The 26,441-nt window shown below is 45.4% G+C and overlaps 1 protein-coding gene across 1 annotated transcript in view; it reads left to right on the top strand.

The window, feature by feature from the left end:
• The window catches only part of LOXHD1 (lipoxygenase homology PLAT domains 1), a 247,851-nt gene extending 222,481 nt beyond the window's left edge, over nucleotides 1–25,370 (top strand). Inside the window, exons 36-39 of the mRNA XM_029059328.1 lie at nucleotides 13,892–14,062; nucleotides 19,289–19,433; nucleotides 20,758–20,919; nucleotides 24,826–25,370. Coding sequence (XP_028915161.1) covers nucleotides 13,892–14,062; nucleotides 19,289–19,433; nucleotides 20,758–20,919; nucleotides 24,826–25,306 — 959 coding nt within the window. The 3' untranslated portion in view covers nucleotides 25,307–25,370. The remainder of the gene's footprint in view (nucleotides 1–13,891; nucleotides 14,063–19,288; nucleotides 19,434–20,757; nucleotides 20,920–24,825) is intronic.
• The last annotated feature ends 1,071 nt before the right edge of the window (nucleotides 25,371–26,441 follow it).

Raw genomic sequence — 26,441 nt, 5'->3', positions numbered from 1 at the left:
GGGCTTGTATTGAGGGTGTAAGCAGGCTCAGGGAGGTGCTAGTTTTGGCTGAGAAACATCGTCCCGTCTTACGCCGTTGAATCGTCTTCCTCCCGTTGCCGAGAGGTAACGGGAGGAAGAGTCAAGCAGAGGCATACTCATTTCCTTCCCAGCTTGGACATTGGCTAGCAAGTCCCCTGTTTGGAAGACTGTACAGCTTTTGCATGGCCGGATCAGCTAATGTGGCCTTCTTGAACGCACTGTCTGGGAATTGTTTCCCTGCCCCTTCAGTATTACCAACCTCAATATTTGAAGCCCAATTGTCCCATCTAAAGTGTGTCGATAACTAACTTGAATCCATCCTCTTCAATTAATTAATCAGTCATATGTATTGAACGCTTACCGTATGCAGAGTACTGTACTAAGCAATTGGAAGAGTACAATAGGACAGATTTGGTAGACACATTTCCAGCTCACAGTGAGCTTATAGACTAGAGAGGGAGACAGACGTTAATACAAATGAATAAATTATGGATATGTACATAATCCATCATATTGATTGCTTAACTGTGTGCAGAACACTGTACTAAGTGATCGGGAGAGTAAAATAGCGTAGCTCAGTGGTAAGAACCCAGGTTTTGGAGTCAGAAGTCATGGGTTCGAATCCCGGCTCTGCCACTTGTCAGCTGTGTGACTGTGGGCAGGTCACTTAAGTTCTCTGTGCCTCAGTTACCTCATCTGTAAAATGGGGATTAAGACTGTGAGCCCCACGTGGGACAACCTGATTCCCCTCTGTCTACCCCAGCGCTTATAACAGTGCTCTGCACATAGTAAGCATTTAACAAATACAAACATTATTAATAGAACAGAGTTGGTAGTCACGGTGCCATTGGTAAGGAGTTTCTGTTTGATGCTGAGGTAGATGGACAACCACTGGAGATTCTTGAGAAGTGGGGAAACACGGACTGAACATTTTTGTAGAAAAATAACCCGGGCAGCAGAGTGAAGTACGGACTGAAGTGGAAAGAGACGGAGGCAGGGTGGTCAGCAAGGAGCCTGATAGAGTAATCAAGGCGGGATAGGATAAATGTTTGGATTAACACGGTAGCAATTTGGAGGGAGAAGAAAGTGGGGATTTTAGTGATGTTGTGAAGATCGAACTCACAGGTTTAGTGGTATTGAATATTTGGGTTGAATGAGAGAGATGAGTCGAGGATAACTCCGAGGTTATGGGCTTGTGAGACAGGATGGATGTAGAGGCCGTCTACGGTGATGGGAGAGCCAGGGAGAGATCAGGGCTTGGATTCTATTTACTATTTGTGTTCTATTTACTTTTGTGTGGCTCCTGTTACTGGCCTTTTGTGTTACTCCAGGAGCTGCCCGCTCTATCCCATTCTCCTGCATCTTCCAGTATTCCCCATACATATGGTTTGAGTACCACAACATGGACTCCTCATCCTCAACCCATAACCTCTGTAAAACTAAACGCTGGGACAGATGCAAGCTATTCGGGTTGGACACAGTCCCTGTCCCACACAGGGCTCACCGTCTAGTAGGCGGGAGGACAGGTATTGGATCCCCATTTTACAGTTCAGGAAACAGAGGTACAGAGAAAAGAAGTGACTTGGCCAAGATCACAGCAAGCAACCATCAGAGCCGGGATTAGAACACAAGTCCTCTGACTTTATAGGCCTGTGCTCTTTCCATTAGACCATATGGCTTCTCAAGGCAAGTCAAGTTCAAGTCTCCCTCGTCTGTAAAATGGGGCTTCAATGCCTGTTTTCCCTCCTAGTTAGACCGAGTTCCATGTCAGAAATGGATTGTCTGACCAGATCTTTTATCTACCCCCAGGGCTTAATGCAATGCTTAGCACATACTGAGCTACACTAGAGTAGTAATTTATTTACAATGATGTCTGTCTCCCCCTCAAGTCTATATGTGGGAAGGGAATGTGTCTCTTTATTGTTATTTTGGACTCTCCCAAGTGCTTAGTACAGCCCTCTGCACATGGTAAGTGCTCAATAAGTACGATTTACTGACTGATTAAGCGCTTAACAAATGCCACAAGGATGCAATTAAACATGGAGGCACCGTGAGGTATCATCAGGTGAAGCTGAAGCTCCTCTAGACTGCAAGCACGTCCTCTAGATTGTAAGCTCATGAGCAAGGAATGTGTCTGTTTATCTTTGTATTGTACTCTCACCAGCACTTCGTACAGCGCTCTGCACACAGTAAGCTCGCAATAAATACGATTGATTGATTGACGGGACCCACCAGCTGAGGGGGTCACCGCTCCTTGCTACTCTTTGTTAGAGAATCAGTGTGAAACCGTGATTATCCGCCTGTCATTTCCACCCAGCTACCAGAAAGATCTGAATGTGAGATTGTGGCCCATTCAATCTCTGTTTCCATATGTCGCTGGGACGTAGGCTGGGTTGAGACCAAAGGAGGTTGTGACTCTGTTTTCCAACAGGGAATTCATGAAAATTATTATAAAGAGATTGCTTTCCCCCTGGAAAATTCTCCAGCTCCCTTGATGATAAAGCTGTTATCTGATTGAATATTTCAAGCTTGGAGAAAAAAAAAGTTGAATTCTTGGGCTCTGAATCTTGCAATTTCTCAAATTCCACATCCTCTGTGCTTCCTTAGCATGTGTGTCTTTGTACGTGAGTTGAACACACAACAGCCTCCTCTTCTTATCAATTCCTTCTTCCAAAGAGCCCAGAGAAGTATCCATGATACCGCAAGTTCTGATTATAGCTCTGCAGAGCTGGGGCCTGGATAGAGGCATCGGTCCCTAGTGTCTAACACAGTGCTCTGAATACAGAGGGTGCTCAGTAAATAACATAGATTGGTGCTTATGGGTGGGGAAACTGAGGCAGCAAAATCTCATCTCCCTCCCTACCCCATCAACCTTGTGGCATGGCCTAGTGGAAAGAGCACAGGCCCGGAAGTCAGAGGAACTAGGTTTTCAACCCGGCTCCACCATTTACGTGCCGTGTGACCTTGACAAGTCTTCTCTGTGACCCAGTTCCCTCATCTTGAAAAGGGGGATTCAGAACCTGTGCCCCTCCTGTTTAGAGTGTGAGCCCCACGTGGGACCTGATTTTCTTGTATCTACCTCAGCATTTAGTACAGTGTCTGACACGGTGTAAGCAATTTCTCATCGTGTCTGTTCTATTTTTGTATTGTACTCCTCCCCCAAGTACTTAGTACAGGTACTCTGCACAGAGTAGACGCTCAATAAATATGGTAGAAAGAATTACTATATTATTTACTATATCCCCTGGCTGTCCACCTGAAGCTTGAGATGGTATATCAGATCTTACCCTCCAGCTTGTCTGGACGGTTTCTACATTAAATCTTCATTAAAATTATTATACCGGAATTGTTTTCCCCCTTGGGAAAGCAAGACCCAACCCCTGCATGAGCAAAATGAGCCAGTATGATCACTTCAAAGTTATCTGAGATCTAGAAAAGCAGCATGGCCCAGGGGAAAGAGCAGGGACCTGGGAGTCAGCAGGAAATTGGTCCTACTCCCAGCTCCTCCCTTTGCCTGCTGGGTGACCTTGGGCAAGTCACTTAAATTCTCTGTACCCTCAGTTGCCTCATCTGCAAAATGGAGATTCAATACCTGTTCTCCCTCCTCCTTAGATTGTGAGTCCCATGTGGGACTTGATAATCTTGTATCTACCCAGTGGTTAGTACAGCCCAAGGCATGCATGTACGTATCTGTAATTCATTTATTTATATTGACGTTGTCAATGAATCAATTAAACTTATTTACTGAGTGCTTACTGCGTGCAGAACACTATACGAAGTGCTTGGAGAGTACAATATAACAATATATCAGACTTGATAGACACATTCCCTGCTCAAGACAAGTTATTTCCGCCTCTAAACTGTAGAGATCTGTGGTAGAGTATATGTCTATCGACTCTGTTAAATTGTACTTTCCCAAGTGCTTAGTAGAGTTGCTCCATAACACAGTACTTGTACAATACAATATGAATGATCTGATTTAATTGACTGCAGTGCTTGTGAATATGTAAGCAATTTTCAAGTGCCTCTCCAATCACTATTATTATTATAATTCTAGCGACTGCCAATCATATCCCTTGAGGTTCCTCCATGGGCATGCCTGTGAGCTCGTTGGGGGCAGGGATTGTCTCTCTTTACTGCTGCATTGTACTTTCCCTAGCGCTTAGTACAGTGTTCTGCACACAGTAAGTGCTCAATAAATTGAATGAATGAATGAATGAATGATCGGCTCCATCTGCCCTCAAATCAAAAGGGATCTCAAAGAGCAAGGGAGGGTCCTGGCTTCATGTTCAGAAAATGGAATCTTGTGGTTCAGTCACTCCCTTCTGGCAATCACTTAATTAATCAATCAATAGCATTTATTGAGCACTGGTTATGTGCAGAGCACTCTACTAAGTGCTCTGGAGAGTACAGTACCATTAAGTTGGTAGACGTGATCTCTGCCCTCAAGGAGCTTATAATCTAGTGAGAAGAGACATTAAATTACAGATAAGGGAAGTGGAAGAGTGTAAGATCTGTGCACAAATGCTTTGGGGTTAAGGGTGATACCTCCTGAAAACTCACCTCCTCCAGGAGGCCTTCCCAGACTGTCCCCCTTTTCCTCTGCTCCCCTTCCCCTCCCCATTGCCCTGATCTGCTCCCTTTGCTCAACCACCGCTCCACGCCCCGCAGCACTTGTGTATATATGTACACATTTATAATTACAATTCTATTTATTTTAATTAATGATTGCACATAGATCTATAATTCTATTTATTTATAATGATGCTACTTGATGCCTTTTTGCTTGTTTTTGATATCTGTCTCCCCCCTTCTAGACTATAACACTATTGTGGGAAGGATTGTCTCTGTTGCTAAATTGTACTTCCCAAAATGCTTAATACAGTGCCTCTGCACACAGTAAGCGTTCAATAAGTATGATCAAATGAATGAATCAATCAATCAAAGTCCCAAGTGTTTAGGCAACAATGACAATGGAAAAAATCATAATTATGGTACCTTGTAAGTATTTATTGGGTGTCAATCCGTCAATCAACTGCATTTATTGAGCACTTACTGTGTGCAGAACACTGCACCAAGCATTTGGGAGAGTACAATATCACACTGTAACAAACACATTCCCTGCCCACAGTGAGCTTTCCGTCTTGAGCAGCATAGCTTAGTGGATAAACCATGGGTCTGGAAGTCAGAAAGTCATGGGTTCTAATCCTGGCTCTGCCACTTGTCTGCTGTGACTTTGGACGAGTCACTTCACTTCTCTGTGCCTCAGTTACCTCATCTTTAGAATGGGGATTGAGACTGTGAGCCCTGCATGGAACAGGAATTGCGTCCAACCCAATTTGTTTGTATCCAGCCCAGCGCTTAGTACAGTGCCTGGCACGTGGTAAGTGCTTAACAAATACCATAATTATTATTATTTTTATAAGACCACTGTGCTAAGCACTGGGGAAGCTACAAGATGATCAGATCAGATGCAGATGCATCCCACATGGCCCTCACATTCTAAGAGGGAGGGAAGAAGACAGGAACTTTATCCCCATTCTACAGGTGATGAAACTAAAGAACAAGGAGATTAAATGACTTGCCCAGAGTCACCCAGCAGATAAGTGATAGAACTAGAAGTGGAACCTGAGAAATAGCATGGCCTAGTGGATAGAGCACATGCCTGGGAGTCATAAAGACCTGTGTTCTAAGTGCCAGCTCTGCCACTAATCTGCTGTGTGATCTTGGACAAGTCACTTAACTTTTCTGTGCCTAATCTGTACCTAAGTTACTTCATCTGTAAAATGGGGATTAAGACTGTGAGCCCCATGTGGACATGGACTGTGTCCAACCTGATTAGTTTGTATCTACCCCAGCTCTTAGTATAGTGCCTTCCACATAGTAAGTGCTTAACAGATTCCATGTGATTAAAAAAAAAATAGGAAGGAAAGGAGGGAGGAAAATTGTATGGAAGAGGACTAAAGAGACAGTTGAGTCTAAACCCATTCTTGATTGCTGACATGGAATAGCAAAGAGTCCCATGTGGGACACAATGTGTGACATGGACTCTGCCCAACCTGATTAGCTTGTATCTACTCCAATGCTTAATACAGTACCTGGCACACAGTAAACACTTAACAAACACCGTTAAAAAAAAAAAGATTCAGCGCTCTGCATCTCAGAATCCCAGTTTCCCAGATCGAATACCTCCCGATCACTACATGGGGAAACACCATTACAGATCCATCACCGCATTCCAGTGACACGTTCTGGATTAGAATTTTGCCAAAGTGTGGTTAAGCTCTAATTTTCATTTCCACTTTTAAAGGTAAATATTTATGGTGTTGGGCTTCTTCCTGTAGACTGGAATAGTTCTTGAAATGATCCTAATCCGATTCAAATTGGAACTGCTTAGCAGTACTCCATGAGTAATCATTCTTAATAACCAGCATTCCCTGGGAGCTTGCAGTCTTCCTGGTCTTTGCATTTATCTTTCCACGTTTGTCTGAGTCTTTGTTATAAAAACTGTTTAAATTAGAAGCTTGGGTTTATTGTGGCAAAATTAATCTTGTCCTTTCCCCCAAAAAAATAAAAAACCTCTGTAAGAGAGATACACATTCCTAGTTTTAATCATAAACTGTTTTCATTTTGCTTGGAATCAGTCATCTCAAAAACTTCACCCATCACAAAATTTACACAAATGAAAATGAGGATGAATTAGGGGGAAGGTCGTAGGGGGAATTTGTTCATTGACTCTAATGATCAAGTTATTGTTATTTTTATTATAACAGTTCCAGCCTTGATTCAATATTCAGTCACTCTTGGACTTGGATAAATGTGGTTACCGTAAATAACAAATCTTTTGGGGAGGCCAAGTATCCATTTCTAATTAAGCATGGATTCCAAGGAATTCCATTGGATATTGATTTTTATTTCTGTTTTCATTTTATCCTAAGTATGTGGGTGACATGTGGACACGATAAGCAACATTCCTGCGGATGATATGACTGCAACATTTCGAGGGAAATCCAAGCCCAGAAGGCTATGGAAACATGCCATCTTTCAGTGAACCCTGGGTCTCTGTGTCTGGTGTTTCTTGGATTCTGATTCTAGCCCTGCTTCTGCTCTCTTCTATCCAGTGGACGGAGTAAGGTGTGGAAGTCAAATTATCACTCCATGTCTTTATGTGAGACCCGCTGTTTCCTGACTTCCCAAGAGGATCCACCTTGCATGATACAAAAATGAGCTTTATCATTCTCGATGGGGTTTCAAACTTGTTCTGTTCCGGCACTTCCTTTCTCTCATAGCAATGGTCTCATCCATCATTTTGATCTTATACTGCTCGAGTCCAAAAATTCTGAGATCCCCTGGTTTGGAGGAGTCTGTTTGTGATTCATGACAGTTGGGCCCCTCAAGTAGCAGGGCTCCATATCTAATTCACACTTTTATACTCTTTCCCAGTGCTTAGTATAGTGCTCTGCACACACTAAGAACTCAATAAATATGATTTATCAATTGATTAGCTCTCTTTGAACAAAAGCTTTGCATGGAAAGACATGCACGGAGGGCAAAAAGAGAAAACATGCCAGGAGTTACAAATATCCAAATTCAATGACCCAGCAATGGACAACCTTTTCTTATGCCCATTGTGGCAGGGATTGTGCATCCTCTGTTTGATGACACACACATTCATAAACAAGTTTCACTGTCAGTGGTATCTTCTTCGAATACAAGGACGACTATGTCTTGCAAAAAAGGGTTAATGTTTTGCTACACTGCTGGCAAATGGACAGTTGAAGAAATAGCTGAAACCTCTCTATCATGAACCATTCTGCTTTGGAAGACTATTAAAAAAAGACTTCCCTTCCCCAAGCTGATAACTTCCAATTCCTACAGCTTACTTCTCGAGTCTTATTTCTTGTCCCCATTTTCATTTTTACTGTGCTCCTCTGGAATTACTTCCAGGTCTTCCATCGCCCCTCTAAAATGCAATGCTTCCAACTGGACAGAGGTCACCGAACAAAATTATTTGAAGGTCATTACCCAATTATCCGATTCTCAGATGATTTCTGAAATATAGCTCTAAGTACCTTTTTGGCTAAAGTCCCTGGTTTATGTTCAATAAAAAAAAATTTAACCTTTAAAAGAAGTCAAGTTTCAAGCCAATGGGCTGAATTGGTTGGTGTGGTCTGGAGTGGATGGAGTTCCAGAGTCATTGTCTCTTGTTTTGTGAGCTTTCTAAATTTTCTTGGCAGGTGAGAGAGAGGTCCTGCCCTGCCCTGCCTTACTCCTAATCCTCCCAAATACAGGATAGAGGTTTGGGAATTCCAGGGAAGAGAGTGAGATGAAGATAGGGAAACGAGCTAAATTATGAATGAGAGGAGAATCAGAGGATGTCTTTGCAAGGTTTTCATTGTTACCAGTCTAAAATAGGTGGATTTCTCAATCCGTGGATAATCTTTGGCTGGAGGCGATAGAATTTCTTCATCTAAGCTTGGGGATAGTGCAGGCTCAAGAGAAGGAAGTTGGGAGGGAAAAAGGTATATAGAAGAGAAAGAAATAGAATCTAAATCTCCAGATAACAAGTCAGGGCTGCTTAGACTGCTTCCTCCTCCTCTGCCCCTCTCCCCCCTTGTAAACCCTCCATCTTTTTTCCAATTAATCAATCAATCATATTTATTGAGCACTTACCATGTGCAAAATACTGTACTAAGCACTTGGGAGAGTAGAATTTAACTATATAACAATAATAATGTTGGTATTTGTTAAGCACTTACTATGTGCAGAGCACTGGTCTAAGCACTGGGGAAGATACAGAGTAATCAGGTTGTCCCACATGAGGCTCACAGTCTTAATCCCCATTTTACAGATGAGGAAACTGAGGTAGAGACACGCCCACAGTCACACAGCTGACAAGAGCCAGAGCCGGGATTCAAATCCATGACCTCTGACTCCCAAGCCCGTGCTCTTTCCACTGAGCCACGCTGCTTCTCATGATAATTGGTAGAGATGTTCCCTGCCCACAATGAGTTTACACTTTAGAGGGAGAGACAGAAAATGAGATAAACATAGAAATTTCAAATATAAATAAGTGCTGTGGGGCTGAGGGAGAGGTGAATAAAGGGAGCAAATCAGGGTGATGCAGAAGGGAGTGGAAATGAGGAGAAGAGGAGAGGAAATGAGGTCTTAGTCAGGGAAGGCCTCTTGGAAGGAGATGTGTCTTCAATTTGGCTTTGAAGGTAGGGAGAATAATTGTTGACTATGAAGAGGGAGAGTGTTCCAGGACAGAAGCAAGGCATGGGAGAGACGTCAGCGAGATGAGATCAAAGTACAGTGAGTAGGTTTGCATTAGAGGAGTGAAGTCTGAGGGCTGGGATGTAGTAGGAGACCCGTGAGTTGAGGTAGGAGGGGGCAAGGGGATTGGGTGCTTTAAAGTCGATGATAAGGAATTTCTGTTTGATGTGGAGGTAGATGGGCAACCACTGCAGGTTCTTGAGGAGTGAGGAAACCTGGACTGAACACTTCTTAGAAAAATGATCCAAGCAGCAGAGTGAAGTATGGACTAGAGTGGGGAGAGACAGGAGGCAGGGAGGTCAGCAAGGAGGCTGAGGCAGTAATCAAGGCAGAATAGAATAAGTCCCTGGATTGATGTGGTAGCAATTTGGTTGGACAGAAAAGGATGAATTTTAGCAATGTTGTTGAAGGCTGACTGACAGGAGTTAGTGATAGATTGAATATGTGGGTTGAATGAGAGAGACGAGTCAATGATAATGCCAAGATTATGGGCTTGTGAGACAGGAAGGATGGTGGTACAATGATGGGGAAGTCATAGGGAAGACAGGGTGTGGGTGGGAAGATAAAAAATTCTGTTTAGACATGTTTGAGGTGTCCAAGGGACATCCAGTAGAGATGTCTTGAAGGCAGGAGGAAATGTGAGACTGCAGATAAGGAGAGAGATCAGGGCTGATGGTGTAGATTTGGGAATGATCTGCATAGAGGTGGCAGTTTAAACCATGGGAGTGAATGAGTTCTCCAAAGGAATGGGTGTTGATGGAGAATAGAAGGGCACCTAGAACTGAATGTTAAGGGATCCCCCCCCCCCAAAGTTAGGGGGTGAGAGGCAGAGAAGGAGACTACGAAAGACAGAGAATGAGTCACCAGAGAGATAGGAGGAGAACCAGGAGAGGACAGAGTTAGTGAAGCTAAGGTTGGATAACATTTCCAGGGGAAGGGGGTGGTCCACAGTGCCGAAGGCAGCTGAGAGGTCAAGAGCATTAAGATGGAGTAGAGACCATTGGATTTGGTAAGGAGATCATTGGTAATCTTTGAGAGGGTGGTATCTGTGGAGTGAAGGGGACAAAAGTCAGATTGGAGGAGGTCTAGGAGCAAATCGGAGGAGAGGAACTTGAGCTAATTGGAGGAGTTTGGAGAGGAATGGTAGGAGTGAGATGGGGCGATAACTGGAGGGAGCCATGAGGTCAAGGGAGGGTTTTATTAGGATAAAAAGCATGCTTTAAAGCAGTGGGGAAGAAGCCATTGGAGAATGAACAGTTGAAGATGGCTGTTAGGGAGGGAAGAAGATGGGGGGCAAGTGCTTTGATAAGGTCCAAAGCGATGAGGTCAGATGTACAGGTGGAGGGAGTGGATTTTGAGAGAAGACAGGAGAATTCCTCTTGAGAAACAGCTGGGAAAGATAGGAGAGTTGAAGAAGGGGTAGGAGGGGAGAGGGACTGGAAAGGAACAGGGGAAATTTTAGGGAGATCACTGCTGATAGTTTCAATTTTCTCAGTAGGTAGCCAGGTCATTAAGGGCAAGAGACAGAGGAGGCAGAGGAACAGGAGATTTGAGGAGGAAATTTAATGTCTGGAACACCTGGTGAGTGTGATGGGTATGGGTGTCATCTATTCCAGAGCTTAGAACGGTGCTTGGCACCTAGTAAGTGCTTAACAAATACCACTATTATTATTATTAAAGATGGAGAAATAATTTTTCCAGGCTAAGTTAAAGCACATAAGGATGAACTTGAGGTGGATGAGGTAGAACTGATATCTAGATTTCCAGCAGCAGTGACCCGCGACTCGTGTACTGGAGCGAAGGAAGTGAGTTGTGGAGGTGATCCAGGGCTGTGTGTTAAGTGGTATGAGATCAACAAAGGGATTAGGGGAGTGAGTGAATGGAGTTCAGTAGAGAGGGTGGTATCGAGGGCATCAATTTGGTCATCAAGGGCAGGTAGTGTAAATGGGGCATGATGTGTAGAGAAAATGGGCTGAGGTCAAAAGATCAGAGGCCTCTGTCAGGGTACAGGACAGATTTGTGTAAGGGAGATAAGGCAGGTTGAGGAGGTTGTGGTCAGGATTTCAGAGGTGGTGAGGGTAGAGATTGTATAGTGATTAGAGATGATGAGATCAAGTGTGTGTCTAAGTAGGTGAGTGGAAGAACTGGAGTGGAGCAGGAGGTCAGTGGAGTTGAGGAGTGATAGAAGGCAGGCAGCGGAGAATCATCAGGAACATCTATGTGGATATCAAAGACCCCAAGAATCAATGTAGGGATGGAGAAAGAGAGAAGGAATGTGAGAAAGGGATCAAAATGGTTCTAAGTCAGTGTGGGGCCCGGATATGGGGGAGGGAAAGGTAGTAAATGACCATGACTAGTAGCTGGAGTGGGTGGCAGCGGCAGATGACATGGACTTAGTTGGAAGGGAAAGAAAGGGATGGGAAAGGTGGAATGGTGCGAAGGTGACATTGGGGAGAGAGAAGGAAGCCAAATTTTCCCTCCATTTCCCAGAGGCCGTTGCAGCATTTTGGGAGGACGTGGACTTTGTTGCCGTAACATGAGAGCTATGGGCAGATCTGGACAGACCTGAGGTGGAAAGTAGCTTATTAGACTGTAAGCCCGTCAAACGGCAGGGACTGTCTCTATCTGTTGCCGACTTGTTCATCCCAAGCGCTTAGTACAGTGCTCTGCACATAGTAAGCGCTCAATAAATACTATTGAATGAATGAATGAAAGGATTTGTCCGGAGTAAAGCTTCACATCGTTTGCTGCTTTCGGCTCTACTTGTAGTTGTAGGTCCCTTTTCCTCTCTGGTCACCGACTGCCTGGTTGGGACCGACCAGAAGAACAGATATGCTAAACAGATATCTGTGATAAAATAGGACTTTTCCCCATACGAAATCATTATAGGAAAAATCCTATGGTCTTTGTAGCCCTTAACAATTTTAGCCCATTTTAAGAACCCTGTTTTATCAATACGGAAAAAGGATGTATCTCTATCTGTGGTTAATTTTTATTTGAATTAATCTTTTGTATTCTTTCTGATTTTTTTTTTGTATTTCTAAAGCGCTTACTATGTGCCAGGCCCTGTTTGTTGGGTAGATACAAGGTAATTAGGTTGGACACAGTCTCTGTCCCAAATGGGCTCACAGTCTTAATTTCCATTTTACAGGCGAGGTAAATGAGGCCCAGAGAAGTGAAGTGACTTGCTCAAGGTCATACAGCAGACAATCTAATCGTGGCTCTGCCACTTATCTGCTGAGTGACCTTGGGCAAGTCAGTTCACTTCTCTGTGCCTCAGTTCCTTCATCAGTAAAATGGGTATTGAAACTGTGAGCCCCACAAGGGACAGAGATTGTGTCCAACCCGATTTGCTTCTATCCACGCCAGCACTTAATACAGTGACTGGCACATAATAAGTGCTTAATAAATAATATTATTATTATTAAGTGCCAGAGCCAGGTTTAGAACCCTGGTCCTTCTGACTTCCAGACCTGTGCTCTGTCCATTAGGCCATGCTGCTTTGCTGAAATATTGATTAAACATTTCCTTAGGTCATTACTCTGTCTTAGAGCATTGCGCAACTGAAGTTTTTAGAGCTTTGCAGAAGTAGTAAAGAGACTCGGACTGGCCTCCCTTCCCTCTCTTTTTCTCTGGGGAAATGCTGACTAAAGGAGGGTACACCAGCCAACCAGCCTCACAACTTTGAATCTAATAAGTTTTCTGTGAACTTGTGTGTGCCAATTCTGTTGTATTATACTCTTCTAAGCACTTAGTACAGTGCTTGGGGACACTAAGTGCTCAATAAATACCATTTATTCATGATTGATTGATCTTAAATTTAGGCACAAATCCTCCCACTGGGGCAAAAGGCTGTGGGATATTGCTCTCTAGGTAATAGTTTGTCAAGGATCTCACTGGATTTCATGGGATCTTAGATCTAGTCAATCAGTCAGTTACTGGTATTTATTGAGCACTTACTCAGTAATCCCAAACCCTATACTAAATGCTAGGGAGAGTACAATACAACAGAATTAACAGACACATTTCCTACCTGTAAAGAGCATACTAAGTGGGGAGAGGTAGCTATAATAATTGTATTTACTGAGTGCTTACTATGTGCTGAGCACAGTGTAAGCTCCCCTAGTAGACTGTGAGAATCTTGGGGGCAGGATCCTGCCTACACACTCAATTGTATTTACATTTTCCTAGCACTTAGTACAGGGATCTGCTTTTACTTTGTGCTGAATAAGCAGTGTAACCTAGTGGGAAAAACACGGGCCTGGGAGTCAGAGGACCTGGGCTCTAATCCCAGCTCTGCCCTTGGTCTGCTACATGACTTTTGGGAAGTCAGTTAACTTTTCTATGCCTCAGTTACTTCATCTGTAAAATGGGGATTAAGACCCTGATTAAGACCTCTCCCTCCATCCCACAGCACTTATATACGTGTCCCTAATTTATTTATATTGTCCGTCTCCCCCTCTAAACTAAAAGCTCACTGAGGGCAGGGAGCATGTCTACCCACTCTGTTATGCTGTGCTCTCCCAAGCGTTTAGTCCAGTGCTCTGCACACAGGAAGCACTCATTAATACGATGGATCGATTCTCTCCACCAGGGTTATTTCCCGGCTGGCACCTGGAGTCCATCAATGTGAAGGACAATTCCTTGGATGAGACATTCCGCTTCCAGTGTGACTGTTGGCTGTCCAAGAGAGAGGGAGACAGGCAGACGGTCAGAGACTTCGCCTGTGCCAATAATGAGATCCTGGAAGAGCAGGAGTTCACCAGTAAGTCCGGTGCAGAATCTCAGGGCGGGATCAAATGGCTGGTTATTGACATCAGCTCCACTGGGGATGAGAGAGATGCATTAACCTCCTCCACTTTGAACAGGGAAAAGAAAACAAATTATTAGCATCTGGGTCATCACATCAATCAAACTTCAGTTTAATCTGGGGCCCATAGCCCTGGGTGTAGGGAGACTTTGAATTTACAAGCAGCGAGGTAAAGCTCATCACTTCCAAGGCGACAAAACTCCTTCGGTTCCCATAAATGCCAAGAAAGTAGAGGTTTGGGCTCAGGCTTCTCCCGAGGAAGGAAACATGATCTAAAGTCTTCTGTTTCTCCTTCATTTCAGTGATTCAAATAAAGGAGAAGCATTAGATCACATGTTTCCCGCCTCAGGAGCCAGGGCTGACCGGTTCAGGGCAACGGACTGCTTCCCAAGTTGTTTTCCGGCCACTGCGTGAGGTAGAGGAGGTAAATAAAGCCAAATGGGAAGGCAAGTTCCACCCAACAGCTCATAATAATGTTGGTATTTGTTAAGTGCTTCCTATGTGCCGAGCACTGTTCTAAGCGCTGGAGTAGATACAGTACAGTTGTCCCACGTGAAGCTCACAGTCTTAATTCCCATTTTCCAGACGAGGTAACCGAGGCACTGAGAAGTGAAGTGACTTGCCCAAAGTCACACAGCTGACAGGCGGCGGAGTTGGGATTAGAACCCGTGGCCTTTGGCTCCTAAGCCCGGGCTCTTTCCACTGAGCCTCTCTGCTTCTCTAATGTTTCACTCAATCAGCTCTTCACCTCCTACTTTACCTTACGCCAACCAACTCTCTGTTCCCCAATCTCATCTATCTCACCGTCGATCCTATGTCCATGTCTTCCCTCCTGGAAGTCCCTCACCCTTTATATCCCACAAACTGCTATTCTCCCCACCTTCAAAGCCATCTTGAAATCACATCTTAAAGAGACCTTTCTTGAAGGCCCCTTATTCTCCCTTCTGCATCATCTATGCACTTGGTACTATTTAAGCACTTGATCCCACCCTCAGCCCCACAGCACTTATGTACATGTTGTTATACTCTGCCATTTCCCCATTTGTAATTTACATTTATGTCTGTAAGCTCCTTGTGGATAGGAATCATGCCTACGAACTCTACTGAACTGTACTCTCCCAAAAGCTTGGTACAGTGCTCTGCACTCAGTAAGCACTCAATAAATAACGTTGATTGATTGCTTGATTAGCAGTGTAATGGAATTCTTTTTTAGCCCTTGCTCTTCTGAAATCCATACAATACGGCAGAGCATCTGTGTGGGCAGGAAATGGAAATGACAAAGAGACTTGGGACAGCAGAATTTAACACAGAGCTTCCTGTAAGGCTTCAGGAAGGATTCCTGTTCAGGAAGAATCCTCCTCCTTGGCCCCAGATGAGTGACACATCTTCTATGTTCACTAGAAGCAGCACGGTCTAGTGGTTAGAGCATGGGCCTAGGATAGAGCTTGGGCCTGGGAGTCAAAAGGACCTGGGTTCTAATCCCAGCTCCTCCACTTCTCTCCTGTGTGACCTTGGATAACTCACTTAACTTCTCTGTGCCTCAGTTACCTCATCTGTAAAATGGGGATTAAGACTGAGAGCCCCATGTAGGACAGGGACTGTGTCCGACGCTTAGTACGGTGCCTGATATACAGTAAGCCTTTAACAAATACCATTAAAGAAAAAACCATAGCTCTGGGTGTCTGTCAGGCACGAATCGATCGATCAATCGGCGGTATTTATGGGACATTTAGTCCATGCCAAAAAGTATACTAAGCACTTGGGAAAGGACAGTATAGGTGGTCGTCCTGATCCCTGTCCTCAAGGAGCTTAGGGTCTAGCAGGGGGTAACGCTAAAATAAATCTACCTCTACAATAAATGAGAGGTATGGTGTTCGGGCTAAAGGCCTGCTCTACTCAGGAAGTGGCAACGTATAGCTACGGAGGTGCCCTGCCATCTCGTTAGCAGCTTTTCCGTATGAGGTAACACCTGAACACTCAGATGCAAGGGACTCTCACTTCTATTTCAGGCTGGAGTTTCTGCTCCAAGTCGCTTTTAAATCAGTGGTATTGCCCAGCTTATCAGTGGATACTCAGGCAGATCCCTCGCATAAACCACTGCAGGGTTTGTTTAAGGGAGAGTGAGGATCATTTTCTAAAATTAATGAATTAATTATTTCTTTGAGCTAACTGCTGGATCCCTGTAAACGCTTGGCTTAAAGTTTGCTATGACCTTCTTATAGTAGTAATGATGATGGTGGTGGTGGTAATAATAGTACCGTGGCTCAGTGGAAAGAGCATGGGCTTTGGAGTCAGGGCTCATGAGTTCGAATCCCAGCTCTGCCACTTGTCGGCTGTGTGACTGTGGGCAAGTCACTTCACTTCTCTATGCCTCAGTTCCCTCATCTGTAAAATGGGGATTAAGACTGTGAGCCCCACGTGGGACAACCTGATTCCCCTATGTCTACCCCAGCGCTTAGAACAGTGCTCGGCACATAGTAAGCGCTTAACAAATACCAACATTATTATTATTAGTAGTAATAATGATAAAAATAATAATAATAGTGTGTACTACACACTGGGATAGATACAATACAATCAGTTTGGATCAGACTAGACATAGTCCCTGTCCCCTGTGAAGCTCACAGCCTAAAGTAATCCTTTTTACAGCTGTGGAAACTAAGGTATAGAGGAGTTAAGTGACTTCCCCAAGGTCTCACAGCAAGGAAGTGGTAGAGCTGGGGTTAGAACCATGGTGTCCTGACTCCCTGGCCCACTCTTTTTCCACTAGGCCCATGCAGCTTTAGTCTCCATTTTGGGTCTATCAACTAACTTTGCTCAATAAATATGATTGATTGATTATCATTGAAAAGCCTCTATTTGAACACGACTGATTATCACCTGAATGGGAGTCTCCCCTGAAAAGTGTCCTGCACAAGGACCACAGCACAGCTTTGCGTTAATCACCTCCTCTTCTCTCTTTCTCTTGTTTCGACCCAATGTTCCCACCCAGTGGTTTTGTCAGCACCTCCAACAGAGTGGGGGGAAGGGAAAGGAGAGTAGATGAACCTCAAAACCAGTCAATATTGTTACCTACTACTAGCTATTACTATTAGTGCAGGCTAGTGAAGGTTGAAACTAATGGAGAAGATGAGATTTGAGGATTCTTTTTTATGGTATTTGTTAAGCACTTACAATGTGGCAGGCACTATACTGTTTTGCAAGATACAATCATGTTGCATAATAATAATAATAATGTTGTTATTTGTTAAGTGCTTACTATGTGCAGAGCACCGTTCTAAGCGCTGGGGTAGATACAGAGTAATCAGATTGTCCCACCTGAGGCTCACAGTCTTAATCCCCATTTTACAGATGAGGTAATTGAGGCACAGAGAAGTTAAGTGACTTGCCCACAGTCACACCTGACAAGTGGCAGAGCTGGGTTTCGAACCCATGACCTCGGACTCCCAAGCCCGGGCTCTTTCCACTGAGCCACACTGCTTCTCCCTGCCTCACATGGGGCTCACAGTCTTAGCCCCCATTTTGCAGAAGTAAAAGAGGCACAGAGAAGTTAAGTGTCTTGCCCAAGGTCACACAGTAAACTAGAGACGGATCAGGATTAGAACCCAGGCCCTTCTGACTCCGAGCCTGTGGTCTTTCCACTAGGCCACACTGTTTCTCAGGGATTCACCAGTTATTACTCTACCCGTGCCCTTAATCACCCCAGTTCACCCAAAGCAGATGCCAAGGCACGTGATTAATCAATCAGCATGGGCCATCCAGAGGTGATTTGACTTCCTGCTTTACCCCATTGCCCAGAGTTACTTGCAAGGCTTGATGGAGCCCGAAAAGTCTCTCTCTGGTTATGGCCTCGCCTCTCTGGTCTAGCACCAGTCTGATCTTGCCCTCTCTACCTCATGCTCAGGGAACCTTTGGCTTTGGGGCGAGGTTCTCAGTGGGATAAACCAGTTGAACCCAATCATCAGCTACGTGTGCATTTCATCGGAGTTCTCCTCAGATCCTAGAGGTCCCTAGGTGTTTCAGGGAGGAAAAGAGTCCTGGAAATGGAGCAGCCTGATTCCACCAGTCTTTAGCCCTGCCTGGGGCCCTCAGGCATCTTCCTGTTTACCTGGCTTGGAACTTACTAATGTAAATAGGCTGGAAATAATTAGTCAGTGATCCCTCACTGTTACTCAACATGCCTGTCCCTTCTAGAGAAGCAGTGTGGCCAGGTTGATAGAGCACAGGTCTGGGAGTCAGAAAGAACTAGGTTTTAATCCTGGCTCCGCCACTTGTCTACTGGATGACCTTGGGCAAGTCACTTAACTTCTCTGCGCCAAGGTTCCCTCATCTGTAAAATGGGGATTAAGACTGTGAGTTCTATGTCCGTTTGGGACTAAGTCCAACCCGATTAGGTCGTATCGACTCCAGCGTTTAGTACGGTGCCCGGTTCATAGTAAGAGCTTAACAAATACCCCAGTTATTATTATTCTATTGGGTGTGCTATTTATCCTGCCTCCAATGTTTAAAATGGAGGGGAAGCAGCATGGCTCAGTGGAAAAGAGCCTGGGCTTCGGAGTCAGAGGTCACCAGTTCGACTTCCGGCTCTGCCGCTTGTCAGCCGTGTGACCGTGGGCAAGTCACTTAACTTCTCTGGGCCTCAGTTCCCTCATCTGTAAAATGGAGATTAACTGTGAGCCTCACGTGGGACAACCTGATTACCCTGTATCTACCCCAGCGCTTAGAACAGTGCTCTGCACATAGTAAGCTCTTAACAAATACCAACATTATTATTATTATTAAAATGAACTCTGCTTCCACTCCAGTGGAAGGTTACTGTGCTCACCATATGCGGGACACTGTACTAAGCTTGGGAGAATACAATAGAACGGAGTTGGTTCCCTGCTCACAAGTAACCTGCTTCTGCAGGGCAGCTGTATAATCCTTGTAGCAGAACACGCGTGCTTCTGTGATGCAGCCGTGAACTCCTTGTAGCAGAACACGCCTGTTTCTATGGAGCAGCTGTGAATTGCTTGTAGCAGAACACGCATGCTTCTGCCAGGCAGCTGTATATTCCTTGTAGCAGAACATGCGTGCTTCTGCAGGGCAGCTATGTACTCCTTGTAGCAGAATGCGTGTGCTTCTGCAGGGCAGCTGTGCATTCTTTGTAACAGAACACACTTCGCCTGTGTTTTACTGCAGCGTACGAGATCGCCATAGAAACGAGCAATGCGCCCGATGCGGACACCAGGGAAAATGTCTGGCTAATCTTAGAAGGGAAGAAAGATCGATCTAAAGAGTTCCTGATAGAAAACCACTCCAGGCCCAAGGAGAGGGTGTTTAAAAGGTAAAGGATGGGGTCCTCCACAGGGTGGGAGGGTGAATCCTGGGGAGAACCCCCCCCCCACTGCAGCCTGCACATCCTCAGGGAGAGCCTCTAGGGAAGGGCGGTACCCACCCGTTCTGGTTGCTAGGATACGAAACACGTTCTTCATTTCTGGTATCCTCTGCGGCCAGGTTTATAACTGCGGAGCAACCGAGCCGCCTATAGCCCCCGTTCACTCCTGGCAGCCTTGCCCTGTAGGAAATAACAATAACTGTGGCACTTGTTAAGCGCTCATTATGTGCCGAGCACAGTACTAAGTGCCTGCTTAGACAAAAGACGATCAAATTGGACCCGGTTCCCGTCCCATATGGGACTCACAGTCTCAGTAAGATGAAGTAAAATTTAATCCCCATTTGACAGATGAGGAAATTGAGGCACAGAGAAGTGAAGTGACTAGTCCAAGGTCACACATCAGGCAAGCGGCAGTCAGGATTAGAACTCAGGTCCTCTGACTCCCCAGCCCTTTCCCCTAGGCCACACTGTTTCTCGATACCCAGCCTTGTGCCTAAGGATTGATGCTTGAAGCACATACTCTCTCGACGTCCTTGGCATGAGTCTGAGAGGTGGACTCCTGCCCCCTCAGGGGCTAGGGTCATGGCAATCGGGCAATTAATCAATCAATATGTGGTATTTATTTAGTGCTTACTGTGTACAGAGCACTGTATTGAGAGCTTGGGAAAGTACAACAGAATTGGTAGATCTATTCCTTGCCCACAGTGAACTTACAGTCCAGCACACAGCAGTCTCCATGGTGCTTATCATAATAAAAATTAGAGTATGCGTTAAGCCCTTAGTACTAAGCCCTGGGTTAGACACAAGACAGTCAGGTCCCACATAGGACTCACAATCTAAATAGGACAGAGAACAGGTATTGAATCCCTATTTTGCAGATGAAGGAACTGAGGCATAGGGAAGCAAAGTCACACAGTAGGCAAGTAATAATAATAATAATTTTGGTATTTGTTAAGCACTTACTATGTGCCAAGCACTGTTCTAAGCACTGGGTAGATACAAGGTGATCAGGTTGTCCCACATGGGGCTCACCGTCTTAATCCACACTTTGCGGATGAGGTAACTGAGGCCGAGAGAAGTTAATGACTTGCCCAAAGTCCCACAGCTGATAAATGGAGGAGCAGGGATTAGAACCCACCACCTCTGACTCCCAAGCCCGTGCTCTTTCCACTGAGCAAGTGGTAGTGCTGGGATTAGAACGCAGGACCTGTGACTCCCAGGTCATGGCTTTTTCCACTAGCTGCTGATGGAAACTGTGGCTTATTTCCTACAGGGGCACCACCGACACATTTGAGTTTGACAGCAAGAACGTTGGAGATATAGCAGCACTCTGTGTGGGACACATCCCAAGAGATCCAAGTAGATATTCCTCCTCCAGAGCGATCTTCTGGCACGTGGAGACTATCACCATCACGGAAACGGAACTCGGCAACGTGTATGTAAGCGATCGGTCAGACCGCTGGGGGAGGGCTTTCCCGGCAGCAAGAGGGATTTGGGTCAGGCGCAGGAAGGACTTCCTGATTTTGAAGTTGGGGGGGCACTGCAGTGAGAGACTGGGGAGGCTGAGGCTTCCCTTTCTCTAGATAGTTTGAGAGAAAAGAGAGGCAGGGGAATGGACCAGATGAGCTTCCCTTCCAGCCCACTGATTTTCTGATCCTAGAGGTGTTGGTTAAAGGAAGTTCCATCCTCGGGTTCAGGCACCTCAGCTCACCACAGCCCAGCCTCGATGATGTATATTACTTATTGCATTATCATCACACATCATTGCACGCTGAAGAGAACACTCTTCTACACTCATTCAATTGTATTTATTGAGTACTTACTGTGTGTAAAGCACTGTTCTAAGCTCGGGGGAGAGTACAGTATAAAATAAGAATAATGTTGGTATTTGTTAAGCGCTTACTATGTGCAGAGCACTGTTCTAAGTGGTGGGGTAGATATAGGGCAGGCAGGTTGTCCCACGTGAGGCTCACAGTTAATCCCCATTTTACAGATGAGGTAACTGAGGCCCAGAGAAGTTAAGTGACTTGCCCACGGTCACACAGCTGACAAGTGGCAGAGCAGGGAGTCGAACCCATGACCTCTGACTCCAAAGCCCGGGCTCTTTCCACTGAGCCACGCTGCTTCCCCATTCAACAAGCAAATAAAAATAAAAACAAGACGACCCATTCCTGCCCCTAAGCTCATAGTCTAGAGGGGGAGACAGACATTCAACATAAATAAATAATTACAGATAGATACGGATACATATATATGTGCTGTGGGGTTGAGAGGGAGGATGAATGAAGGAGAAGTAAGAGCGGTTCAGAAGGGAGTGGGAGAAGAGGAGGGGAGGGTTTTGTCAGGGAAGCCTTCTTGGAGGAGATGTGCCTTCATTAAGGTTTTGAAGTCCTAGAGAGAATTCTACAGAATTCTTCCTCTGGTAGCATCTGCCCCTTTCAGGTAGAACAGGATCGAGAGATGTAATAGGCACCAGACCCGAGAAAGGCATAAGGTCCCTTTTACGGTTTACGGGGAGTAAATTCTGTGTCTAATAGCTGGAGATGAAGGGTTGAAAACTCCAGAGGAATATCGGAAAAACAAATTGATTTCCTTTTTTGGTGTTTTGCTTTCACTACCTTTTTGAAATCCGTGTTTAAAGATTTCTTCACAGCTTAGGCAGTTTAGTTTTTAGGGTTTTTTTTTTAAGTGCAGGCCCTTGAGATTTTGATGTGAATAGCCTCTCCTGGCAAATTAATCAACGGCTAAAAGAAAGAAGTCTGTTAAAGTGCCATTTCAATATTTAAATGTTTACTGAATGCAAGCCCCATTTAATGATCATCTCCAGTATGCTTTTGACTGCACTGTGGTTGCGAACCTCTCTAAGGCAAACACTTAAAATCTAGGGGCTCTAATATGGCTCCTTCCAGAAGCTCTCGTCGACATCTTTTAGGGTTGGAGAAATAGGTAGAAATCCTGTGTCGGTTCAGATGTGAAATAGCTTTTCCTTGGGGGGTCTCTGCTGAGCACTCACAGACCGCACACATGCAAATCTCTCAGATTGATTGAATTCCTGCAGGGGGGAAGATACCTGCCATTGAATGGAGGGGAGAGGTGGCAGGAGTCATTGAAAATGATTTGCATGATTGGAAATGAAATGCATCATTAATAGCACAATGTTCAAACCCTTGGGTGATTGCCAGATATAATTCATGAATACATTATCCGCTTTCCCACACCTCACCAAGGGCCGGTGGGAAGAACCAAAGGCATCTTAGCATATGCTCCAGATCGATGAGTGTTGTCTGCTCTGAAGATGTTTGGTGTGGGAACAGGTGTCCCCCAGGATCTCCCAAACCCTCCCTCCTTTCCTACAGTTTGTCCCAACAGCATATCCTCTTCTCTCACTCCTCTCAGCCCTTCCTCTCATTTATCATCACAAGGATGAGTAGTTTCTCCCCACCCCTGTCTCAGCTCAGAACCTACCAGTAGAAAGGCGTATTGAATAAATCAATGGTACTTCTTAAGCACTTTCTGTGCATGGAGCACTTGTTAAGCACTAGGGAGAGAGTATAGTAGAGTAGACACAATCTCTGCCTTCAAAGAGCTTACAGTCTAGCAATCTTCAAATGCCTTTTTTTCATGGCATTTGTTAAGCGCTTAATATTTGCCAGACACTGTACCAAGCTCTGGGGTAGATGCAAGCTAATCGGGTTGGACACCAGTCCATGTCCCACATGGGGCTCACGGCCTTAATCCCCATTTTACAGATGAGTTAACTGAGGCACAACAAGTGAAGTAACTTGACCAAGGTCACACAGAAAACCAGTGGTTGGTCTTCCACTAGGCTCTTTCCACTAGGCCACCCAGGAGAACTAAACCCGGCTTTGCTACTTGTCTGTTGTATAATTTGGGGCAAGTCACTTAACTGCCCTCTGCCTCAGGTTCCTAAATAGCCAAGAGGGAATTCAATCCCTGCTCCCTCCTAAGTTTCTTGTAAGGACAGGGTCTGTAACTGGCCTGATGAACCTGTATCTACCCCAGAACTTAGAACAGTGTTTGACACATAATAAGTGCTTATCAAATACCATAAAAAAACTGACCCTGATGATAGAGCAGCCACTGTGGAGACTTAAATATGCAGGATTTCCCTGTGCCAACCGGGAAGTAGCAAACATGCATCCTGTGTGCTTAGAACAGTGCTTGGCACACAGTAAGTGAGTAACAAATACCATCATTATTATAACATGACACAACGTAATTATGTCATACGAAAACTTGTGCGGAAGTCTGCAGAACCTAGGACATTCAGTCAGAGATATCCCTGCAGTCCTCCCCCCCTCCCACCCCACTTGCTTCAGAGAGTCACTAGATTCCCTCCCCTCTCCCCAGCGTCCCTGTTAATCCAGGACCCGCCTTGAAGCTTCGGGAGTCAGTCACACAAGCCGAGGCAGAAGGAGATTGGATGCTTCTAGTAAAAATATGAGAAAAAACAGGTCTCCAGCATCTCCCCATAACAACAGTAACAACAATAATAATTTTGTTATTTGTTAAGCACTGACTACGTGCCAGGCACTGTACTAAGTGCTGGGGTAGATGCAAGCTTTTTGGGTTAGACACAGTCCCTTTCCTACATAGGGCTTACAGTCTTAATCCCCCTTTTACAGGTGAGGTAACTGAGGCAGAGGGAAGTGAAGTGACCTGCCCGAGGTCACGGCAGACGAGTGGCGGAGCCAGGATTAGAACTCAAGTCCATCTGACTCTCAGGCCCAGGCTCTTTCCTCTAGGGCAGACTGTAAGCTCATTGTGGGCAGGGAACGTGTCTACCAACTCTGTTGTACTTTCCTAAGTGCTTAGTACAGTGCTCTGCACATAGTAAGCTCTCAATAAATACCATTGACTGAGTACTCAATATTTTCAGGTTTGAGGCAAGGAACAAACCAGCTGAAACCCCAACTGTCCGGTAAAAAAATGGATGCACGGCCATCCTACTTGAAGGTTGTCCCTAGGACCTCATGCCTGTCCTTTCTGGTTCCCCGGAGGTCGAACTGACGCAGCTCCAAATGGCTACCGCTTCTCGGTTACCAGGCATCTGAGGTAGAGGCAGGGAGGTTAAAGCCTGCAGGAGCTCAGTGATACCAGCTAGACTCTCTCCTAGGCAGAGACACGTAGAAACAGGTCACCTAAGGTCCAGACCTGAGAAAGCAGCTCTTAGGGCTCGGCACGTCCTGGGCGATGGGCCTTCATTGACTCACTGCCGATCCATCCTTCTGGGGGTGAGTGCCAGAGGTGGAGTCGGTGTTGCTGGACCAGTCCTCCCCCCAACCCTTTCCCCTCTTCCCTGTCTCCTCTCCTCCCTCAGGTATTTCTTCAACTGCGACTGCAAGATCCCCTTAAAGAAAAAGAAGAAATACTTCCAAGTGTTTGAGGTGACTAAGGTGACCGAGAGCTTTGCTAGCAAGGTCCAGTGCCTGGTGCCTGTCAAATACGAGATCATCGTGATGACAGGCTTCGAGAAGGGAGCGGGCACCGATGCCAACGTCCTGATGACCATCTTCGGGGTCAATGGGGACACGGGGAAGAGGGAGCTGAAGCAGCGCTTCCGAAATCTCTTTGAGAGGGGCAGTACTGACCGGTTCTTCCTGGAGACCCTGGACTTGGGGGAACTGCGGAAGGTGCGGCTGGAACACGACAGCAGCGGCCTCTGTCCCGGCTGGTTAGTGGAGCGGGTGGAGATCACCAACACCTCCACCGGGGTGACCACCATCTTTGCCTGCGGGAAGTGGCTGGACCAGAAGAGGGGAGATGGGTTGACCTGGAGAGAGCTGTTTCCCACCGTCTGAGGGTGAATCCCCCCAATCCCCAAGCTAGGCCGGATACCCCCAGATGATTATAATAACGATAACAGTGGTGTTTGTTAAGCGCCTACCAAGGGCCGAGCACTATACTAAGTGGTGGGGTAGATATAAGATCATCAGGTCCCACAGGGGGCTCACAGTCTAAGCAGGAGGGAAAATAGGTTTCGAATCCCCATTTTGCAGATGAGGGAACTGAGGGGCAGAGAAGTTAAGTGACCTGTCCAAGGCCACACAGCAGGCAAGTGGCAGAGCCTGGATTATAACCCAGGTCCTCTAACTCCCAGGCCCATGCTCTTTCTACTAGGCCACGCTGCATCTAAGCCAGGCTACTCATTCTGGTATCTATTTCCCTATTCGCTGTAGCAGAGAATAACCACGCATTTCTGCTTATTGAGCTTATGGAGTCTGCTGGGGAGGCAGATTCATCCAGGGGTTGAAGATCAGCGTTTTCTTTCTGGCTTTTCAACTTGCAATGTGACTTCAGACCAGCCTCTTTCCCACTCTAGTCTTCAGATTTCCCCCTTAGCAATAATAGATGCACAGTCCATTCCCTGTTTCCGTGGCTGTTGGAAGGACGGATGCTGCCATGTCTGCAGGACTTTAACCTTCTTGAAAGGAAGATACTAGGTCAGTTCGAGGATCGACTTAACATTTTTCAAACTGCATTTTATACAGAGAACTTTTGAAGTAATTGGGAAAATGGGAGGGATATACATTCTCTATGTTAAATGTCATATCACTAGCTTGCCATTTTACACATTAAAATTCAACTAAAATATGTGTGTATTTTTCTGGGGAGGTAATCAACAGATTGAGTTTCCCAGATAGGGACCTAGAGCCAAATTGATTTTTCAGTCACTTCTTGCTTGGCCCCCCAAATGCTCAGAAATCTCCTCTGGGTATATCTTTCTTTTTTAAAAAAAAAATAAAGCTATTGTGAGGTGACCAGGATACAGTCTGAGATGCACAAATGGGGATGTGGATTTCCCCAGGGAGTTGGGGTGAGGAGAGAGGTGAAAGGTGAGGAAGGTAGTCTATTTTAAGCTGCAGTTGATTAACACCTTTAGAAAAATGCTGGGCTAATTACAGCAAATCAAGCTGTCCTCCTGGGGAGATGTCC

The sequence above is a fragment of the Ornithorhynchus anatinus genome, chromosome 3 (assembly GCF_004115215.2).
Source record: "Ornithorhynchus anatinus isolate Pmale09 chromosome 3, mOrnAna1.pri.v4, whole genome shotgun sequence".
NCBI classification, from domain to species: Eukaryota; Metazoa; Chordata; class Mammalia; order Monotremata; family Ornithorhynchidae; genus Ornithorhynchus; species Ornithorhynchus anatinus.
This window is presented reverse-complemented; position numbering and strand designations above follow the sequence as displayed.